Source organism: Sinocyclocheilus grahami, unplaced genomic scaffold (genome assembly GCF_001515645.1).
Source record: "Sinocyclocheilus grahami isolate Dianchi unplaced genomic scaffold, SAMN03320097.WGS_v1.1 scaffold379.1, whole genome shotgun sequence".
NCBI lineage: Eukaryota > Metazoa > Chordata > Actinopteri > Cypriniformes > Cyprinidae > Sinocyclocheilus > Sinocyclocheilus grahami.
Window position 1 is genome coordinate 259,157 of NW_015505558.1, and position 9,481 is coordinate 268,637.

Sequence of the window (9,481 nt, forward strand, 5' to 3'; positions counted from 1 at the left end):
TTTTTACAGTGTATATATATATATATATATATATATATATATATATTATACACACACACACACACACACACGCACACAGAAAATCAAGTAGATAAAATAGAAAAAAATGGAAAGCTAGTGTTTTATTTATTTATTTTTAATAAAAAAAAGAAGATGAATATAGATAAAGTAGAATTAAAATAGAATAGAAAGTGCTAGAGTTAGAGGGTCAAATAAAGGTGGAACAGATGTGTTTTTAGTCGTTTCTTGAAGATGGTTAAGGACTCAGCTGCTCGGATTGATTCCATAAAGCTAAAAAGAAAAAGAAGAAAAAAAAACATAAAATGAAATTCATATTTCATAGTATCATTAGTACTTTTTTGTTTTGTTACTTGTTTTCAATTGCATTATTAAATTGTTTACTCATTTACTTAATATGAAATGATAACATTTCGTTTTGTTGTGGGATTTCTGCTGCAAGCTCGTTTCCAAGAATAGGCCTACATAATGTTAAACAAGACTACACTTTAAACCCTTAAAATAAATAACATTTCTGCAATCGTTTAACCTTTACTTGTCATGTAATGTTTACTTTGTTTGTCATGGGCCCCAAAAGGCGTTTTCTCCGACATGCTGTGACTGACGATAGAACTATAAAATACACCAAAAACGCAACATAATTACGAAATGAAACAATTTTTTTTTGTGCGGTGTAATCCAAATCTTCCGAATCCATACGCTACTTATCCATAAATCCATGAATCCATAAATCTTCCAAATCCAAGCCTTTATTCGGCGATCTTCATCTCATCCTAAGCAGCGAGTCCAGTGACCGTAAACAGCAAAGCCCGCGCTGCCTAACGCACTCTTCTTTACAACTTCAAATGTTGCCACTTCAAACGACAGATTTTATAGCAGAATAATTGAACGCTCATTGGCTCTCGCCTGCATTCATCACAGATTGCGACATGCCGTGTTTCTGGTGAGGTGTGTTTGAATGATGCGCGCGCGCCTTCACGAGTTCACGGAGTGGATCGGGAAAATAATCTGGAAAATATTTTCAGTGATGAACAACATAAATTCTGCTCTGCACAAACCTACTGTATTACCAATGATTGTAATTGCATTCATCTGACTGTCATGTTTTTCTTATACTGTACAGAAATAATTATGTTTAGAGGTAGGAATGGGATTAGCGACTATAAAAATATTTTAATGCTATATTGTTACTAAACTGGTTATTTTCCTGCATATTTCAGTCAATTGCGTTTTATATCCTTTTATATTCGCTATAAAATGGGTAGGTTAAGGTTTGGGGGTAGGTTAAGGGGTCTAAAAATCTAAATTGCTTATTAATAAAATGATAAGAATGCATATTCGCTGTAAAATGGGTAGGTTAAGCGGTCTAAAATCTAAATCGCTTATTGATAAAATGATAAAAATGCATATTCGCTGTAAAATGGGTAGGTTAAGGTTTGGGGGTAAGTTAAGGGGTCTAAAAATCTAAATCGCTTATTGATAAAATGATAAAAATGCATTGATACGAATATCTTAATGATACAAAAGATGCGTAAATATTTTTTACGTTTTTTAGCTAAAAATACGTAGCGATTTGTACATTTTAAAAGTTGAAATACATCTAAATTTTGTTTTAAGCTTATAAACATTATGTATTAATACCTACGTATAAACATGAGACTAGGCTGGCTGGTAAAGCCCATGAGCCATTCCTCTTTCTCTCAGAGTCTCTCTCTTTCTCTGACGTAATGTTTGTCTTTCAGTGTATATCACCTTGCTGTATTTCAGTGCATTTCTCACCTGATTGGACTTCTCACCCTCTCATCTTACCTCTCTAGAGAGGCCCAGTCTGGGAGACTGTCTCACGGTAGGCCACCAGCTCCTCTTGGTCTGCACATTCATAAACTCTTGAGTGCTCATATCTTTTATTGTTTTTCTGTTTTCTCTCCTGCGTTGAATGAACACATACTTACATAAACACAGTTTCTAACCCGACATACTTCCTCCGAAGCCGACGTGTGTGTTGAGAGTGTTTCAGCAGTGTGATGGCTCCTGTCTGAGCGAGACACCCATCTGTAATCCGAGTGTCCCAGGCACATATCAGATCTCTCACAATATGCATTTACTTTACACGCCGCTTTGTTCTTGCAATTCTGTAATTACCAATTAGATTAAAGGGGCCACACAACTTGAAAAAAAGGTGCCATTTTGAACTCTTTAGGGGTGAATAAGGTGCAAATATGTCCCTTTGAGCATACAAGCTGTTCTGCCAATAAAGGTACAATTTCTATAAAAAACATTTCCTGATAGTGTATCAGCATGCTTATTGTTATATTATTAATGATAATAAAAAAGGGCTTGAGGATTGTTTGAGAGTTTCTTTTTCCTTGATATCACGGAAAGAAAGTTTTAGCAAGTGGCGGTTCATCTTTTATCTTTTATAACTCGTAACTTCAGCCTCTGTCATTTAAAAAGTTTGTGTATGTGGGTGTATTTCTCATGGAGGCCTTTACTGTTCTTTGTCATTTAGATAAACCACTTCCTGACAACTGGAAACAAAAATCTATTTATAACTTTGCGTGTCCTAATTTTACACTCACTCATTTTGTTCTCCAGAACTATTTTTGCTACTTGGTTGTGTTTATTCTCCCCCTCACAGTGTCACTTCCTGCCACATGCTGTGTGTGCTAGGGGAGCTTTGTAGTAAGTTTATTAATGTCACTTGAATAAAAAGTGACCTGCACATCATCGGCAGTCTTTTTGTTTACTTTGCTAATCTGAATATGCTGTTAAAAGTTTTCTCTGTTTTGCAGACTACTAGTGGACATTCTCCTATTTTGATGTAATACAATTAGTCACTGCATATGATCAGCATACCAGTTTTACTGAAAAGCTAACACGCATTTCAAATGTCTTTAATGACAGATGCATTAACTTTTGTGTCAAACCTGATGGTCATGTTCTCCAGTATGATTTGGCATGATACAAAGAGCCTTGGAAATGGAAGCAAGAATCTGACCATCTGAACATCTGAGTCACATGATCAGTGTCACTAATTTGACTTTTTTTTATTATTAGTGACCTACAAATTCATTTTATATCATCATTTTTGTTTTAATTTTTTCACAATCCAGAAACATTATTTTCACGTTTTGGTAACATCCAACATTCAGTGTGGACTCCGCACTGTTTGATACAGCATTTGTAATTGTTTGGCATTTCTTCTTGTCACAGTGTTCCTGTGATATTACCCATCAGCTCAAGTGAGTTCTATGCAAAAAAAAACACACATGGAAATGCGTGTGGACAGGGACATCTGGTACACAAATATGATTATGCAATGGGGTCACATGATCAGTGTCACTAATTTGACTTTTTTTTTATTATTAGTGACCTACAAATTCATTTTATATCATCATTTTTGTTTTAATTTTTTCACAATCCAGAAACATTATTTTCACGTTTTGGTAACATCCAACATTCAGTGTGGACTCCGCACTGTTTGATACAGCATTTGTAATTGTTTGGCATTTCTTCTTGTCACAGTGTTCCTGTGATATTACCCATCAGCTCAAGTGAGTTCTATGCAAAAAAAAACACACATGGAAATGCGTGTGGACAGGGACATCTGGTACACAAATATGATTATGCAATGGGGGAACACATGCAAGGCAAGATGCAAATACAGTACTAAGAGAAGACCTTCTTTAGTTTAATTTTGTTTAGGAGCATTTTAAGGTGGTCCAGCCATACAAGACAGTCACTTTCATTGTTGATACTGTAACTCTCTGCTTTTTATTCAGTTAGTTAACATAAAGAGTTTTTCAAAATGGTGTCTGGGGACCCTCAGGCGGCTACCCTTTAAAAAAAAAAAGTGTGCTTAATAGTACTGAATGTGCATTGTGTTCACTGAATGTGAATGTCATTTCAAATTAAATGTTTTACTTTAAAGTACATTTTAAATCATGATGTTTTCGTTGTTATTTAAAAAAAGAAGTACAACATGCTAAAGCACATGCAAAGTACTTGGTTATTTGTTATTTTATATTACATTTAATATACTTTAAATGTACTAAATTGCAACTTCATCATGTGTGATTAGAAATATTTTTTAAATGCATGATTTACAAGTTTCAGTAGAAATGGCCTTATTTTTTTGGTTTACCATACATGTTTCTCAGTAAAATCAACAGTACACTTTAACCATATTTCTAAGACAACAGAATTATGAAATTGCATATGTACTTTAGTCCTATTTAAAGGGATAAATCACTCAAAAATTAAAATTCTGTCATCATTTACTCACCTTCAATTTATTACAAACGTCTATGACGTACTTCTGCAGAATACGAAAGGAGATATTTTGAAGAATGTGGGTTTTTGCATAACTTTGCACTTTTCTCATATAGTATACGTTTGTCTTTATGCAAGCAGATATACAGCTGCCTTAATATTTTAAGAAGGAGATTATATATGTGTATATGTGGATCTTTTTTTTTCTGTGTAATGTGTCTGTCTCTGGGAAAATGTTCCTGGGCTCCTCAGTTATGTGTAATGTTGCATCCAATCAGGGCTCTTTTCTAATAATAGTTTTGTTAAAACTGGATTGATTCTTCTTTTCTCGCACGTCTTCTCTTAAATAAGAGCAAGGATGTGATCCAAACGAATACCAGCAGTCCAGCACCCTTTGCCATATCAACAGCCTGTAAACTAATAAGCGTGTCAAGACCGGTGAAAGCACACACCTGTAAACAGAGCCCTACAGACATGCACATGCTCACACATACAGTTAGACAGGATACAAACTTGATGAGTAGTATTATTATTTATTAATTAACAATAGCATTTCTTGTTGACAGGCATTTAAAGCCTGAAAATTGCCATAAATAATAATGATCATAAATCGTCTGTCTGGATATGCAATAAACTTGGATTGAACTACGTAGAAAAGCAGAAGTTTAAAGCTTTTAAAGCAGAGTTTAATTGTGTAGCTGGACAAAGATTAATTGTGTGTCTTTCCCTGCAGACCCGTGTTTGACAGTCATCCCTCCATGTATGAATGAAGCCGACCGCTTCAGTTTAGAGGCACTTCGGCACATTCACAAGCAGCTAGATGATGACAACGATGGAGGAATTGAAGTGAATGAGAGTGTAGAGGTGAGCATATGTTGTTTAGACCTGGACAATTTTTGCCTTTCATTTAATACAATAATACATGTGTTGGAGTGTGGGGGCGTGTTTGTGTGTGTGTGTGCATTTTGTGAGGGGGTCGGGGGGCTTAAAAACAGGTCAATAAAGCTTAGACCCACCAGGGACCTCAAAGGGCAAAGTTGACATTGGTTCTTGCCTGCAAAAAGAGACTATTGACATATGAGCACTTCACCCAGAGGGCTACTACATGATTGTGTGTGTGTGTGTGTTTGTGTATACATGATGAAAAATCAATGCATATTCAAATAGGATTTGTATATAATTAGTTTTAAATATGTTAAAGGCTTTTTGCATGGTTTAATAGGCATGTTTTAGTGTCACTTGCATATGCATGGCTTCCTAAACGTGATCTATGCAACACAATCTGTGCCAGTTAAATATAATCTTGACTGTGACATGATTTAAGTGACTGTGAATGCTAATTGCCATTTTGTCTCAACACAAAATGTGTTTAGGTGAATTATGTTCTAACAAAACAATTGAATTTTATTTATCCACAGCCATGAATACTTTAATTAATTAAGTAAGGTTAATTTCATTTATATTATCATGAACTAGCAATGGATATTTTTACATAATTTATTAATCCTAATTTAAGATAAGTATTTTTTTAAATTAATAGCTAATTCATGTTTGTTCTGTAAGGTCAATTGCAGTCAGTTTTTTTTTTTATTCTTCAGTTTGAACTTTATTTTGAAATTTGTAAATAATTTAAAAAATGCCTTCAAAGTTGTGAACAGTATCTTTAAATAGAACATTTAAGACGTCATCCATTCATCCATCCATCCATTCTACAGTATTATCCAAACCTTTTTGTCCTTATTAGGGATACAGGGAGCTGGAGCCTAACCCAGCGTCTTGAGAAACAGGCAGGGAAACTCCCTGGATGAACGGCCAGTCCATTACAAGGCTCTCACATAGATTTTAAGAAGTCATTTTTATTAAATTTCTCTTCTTTTGATATAGCATGAGGTGAAAATGTTCTAAATGTTTTACTTCAGCATAATCAATGGCACAGTTTAACTCCATGTGGCTCAACTTACCCTCTCACTGGGGGCAAGTTGAGCCAAGATACAATTATTTTTTTTGGAAAGTCATATTTTGAAAGCAGTTTATTTTGGATCCAAAGTGATTATTCCCAAGGACGCACCACATCCTGAAATTTACGTACATATTAAAGTGATTATTCCCAAGGACGCACCACATCCTGAAATTTACGTACATATTAAAGTTGGACCCATTACTATCATGTGCTCGCTTTAAACACACCGTAAGTAAAAACTGACTCACCTCACCCTGCTCTCCCCTATATATATATATATATATATACTGTATATATATATATATATATATATATATATAGAGTAGTGTTTATAACAAAATATATTAAATTGTTAGTATAACTAATGTCATTTGAACATTGACTTGAACATTAACTCTTTTTTGAATAGTTCAGATGTTAGAAGTCGTTATGCATGATGTTATGAGGTGGGTGTGTGGGCGTGTATGTATGTTTGTTGATGTTTTTGAGGTTTGAATGACAGTTTCACATGTCCTCTTTATTCTATCAAACACACTCATCCGGTGAAGTGGAAGTTTCCTTCTTTTATGCCAACTGACACTACTCAAAAGTGTAAATCCTACAATGCACCTCTCTGTTTAATTTACTGCAGACATGGATCACTTACTTCCTGAGTTCTTTTTTTACAATTTATTGCAGCTGGAGGTAAACAAGTTATAAATAGTATAAAAAATATGCAAAAAGTTGCTATTAGAGTCTGTTAAAATAATAGCAACATCCTCAGGCAACACAAGAGGTAGTAAGTCTTCTGGTTTGTCCACACTAAACATGTTCATACGTCACTAGTGGCCCTCACCATTTCCTTCAGGGTCGCTCGCAACCTCAAGTTTGAATGTTTTCTCTTTTTACTTTCCTGTTTTTTTTGGGGACTTTTTATGTACGTAAATGGTTAGTGAGGATGTGACGTGTGTTTTGAGGATTGTTTTTGGTCATGGCAGGTGTTCCTCGGCTCAAGAAGTGTTTCGAGAAGAGGCTTAAGAATTTCTCCTCCTTACAGCCACTGAAAGTTGGTGTCCTCTTTCAGAACACAGCAGATTCCTGAGTGTGTGTATGTGAGGGAGAGCGAGTTGCTAAATAAACCTACACAACTTTAAAGATGTCTTGTCCCTCATTTGTTGGAGCATAGCAACATAATTAATAAACAGAAGGGACAAACAAACCTCTGTTTAACAAAATGACATTTTTCGTCATGTATGTGCAGCACACAAATATGCAGAACCACAGATAGATACACAGTTGACACAGACCTGACCACAGAGAGCTTCACTTTTATCTAGTATGCTTGTCATATTCTAATTGCTTTATTGTGCAATAAAACTGTGCTCTAGTTATGTACTTCTGGTCTTTTTTTTAAATTGCATTGCGGCTCTGCAAATGTTGTAGTCTCATTATGATTAATCACATGTGTTTTTCCTCATTTGTTAGTCGCTTTGGTTAAAAGCATCTGCAAAATGAATTAATATCATGTGTAAGGCAACAGATACAATATTCAAATGTAATGTTTCTCTTATGTATTTTTTGCATTCAAAATATTTGCATTATATTGAAAGGTAATTTTGAAACCAGCAAACCCACTTGTGACCTAAAGCCAAATAAAATATGATATGGCATGAACTGATTCGTAAGAAGTAATTTTCCTGTGGTCTGAGCAGTAATGTTATCCTGTTGTTCTTTTGCAGTTTATCATAGAGGACATGAAGCAGCAGCAGACAAATAAACACAGTAATCTTCACCGAGAGGACCAGCACATCACGGTGGAGGAGCTGTGGAGGGGCTGGAAAATATCAGAAGGTAAAGAAAGATGGACAGGGAAAACACGAGCTGGTGGCGTGTACAGCACTGTGTGACAGAAAGAAAAAAAAAAGTGTCCACCGGTAGAGATTCTGCTTTTCTTTTTATACTATGGTAGATGTATTTTGCAGATATCGATGGGCTGGACAATTTCATATTTTAAATTTTTTTATCAGAGAATGAAAAACAGAAACATTGAATAATTTGAAAGTACTGAGCAGGATGTGTCCTAAACTAGTCAAGTCAAGACAAGAAAGGTCTTGTTGTTAACTTGAGAACGGGTGCAATTGTAAAAAAAAAAAAAAATTTCCTTTCCACAATTCACAGACTACTTGAAATAAACTAGTCATCTTTTGATACAAAAAAACAAATATGGGTGCACTAATTAATAATACAATTGATATAGTTTCACTAATAAGGACAATACTATAATATTAAACTCAACTGAGAATTGTAACAAGAAGTGTTGTTACCCCTTGGTAACACAGGGTGTCCGCGGGTCCTCAAAAAGTCTTAAATAACGTTTTCCTAATATAAGGCCTTAAAAAGTCTTAATGACTTAAATTCGGATTCGATGGGTCTTAATTTTTTTTGGTCTCATTACCGCTAAAATATCTTCAGTCTTACAGACCTAATGACTTTACAATCATTGGACAGACCGAAGATTTTTTCTTCCCGCGGTAAGTTACTGCGTCATCAGAGAGAACAAACAGCTACAGAGTGCACGCATTACGTGAAGTCTAGTGCGCATGCGCTCTGCCTGATCACTGCATGATTCAGTCTATTAAAATACATTAAGAATGATCATAAATTCAAGACATGGGTCGCAGAAAATAATGTATATTTATACTCAAGTTCACACGGAAGAGTGCCTTTGTTTCTCCAAAAATTACCATATACAAATGTGATATTGATTTTTTACAATAGTTCAATAAACTAGAAGTTTTATTAAGAGACTTACATTTTAGACACCATATTGCCTGTTTTTGCTCTATTTCGCCAACAAAAATAATTCCAAACAAAGCCACAGCGCTGTTTTGTGTCTCTGAGCAACATGACGGTGTTTCGTTCCTGAATGAATCAACCGTTTAAATGATTGAACGGACGAAATTCCACTGGTGGTGGTTGAGGAGAGACCCCCCATATGATTGTAAAGGGCTTTGGGTGTACAACAATACACAATAAAAGCGCTATATAAATGCATCATTCATTCATTCATTCATTCGGTTCATTCGCAATGACTCACTTAACAGTGACTTGCTGCCACCTACTGGCGGTTTTAATTTCACATTTAAAGTATCTTTTCATTTTTTTAATTATTTCAAATATCAGTATTCAATGTTTTATGTTTAATATACCAAAACATTATTTATGCATTTGTAACTGCAGGTTAAATGCATT

The 9,481-nt window shown here is 34.9% G+C and overlaps 1 protein-coding gene across 1 annotated transcript in view; it reads left to right on the forward strand.

Moving 5' to 3' along the window:
• The window catches only part of LOC107549713 (stromal interaction molecule 2-like), a 40,756-nt gene extending 32,620 nt beyond the window's left edge, over positions 1-8,136 (forward strand). The window contains exons 2-3 of the mRNA XM_016230894.1: positions 5,024-5,154; positions 7,969-8,136. Of these exons, the coding sequence (XP_016086380.1) occupies positions 5,024-5,154; positions 7,969-8,136 (299 nt within the window). The remainder of the gene's footprint in view (positions 1-5,023; positions 5,155-7,968) is intronic.
• Positions 8,137-9,481: the final 1,345 nt, after the last annotated feature.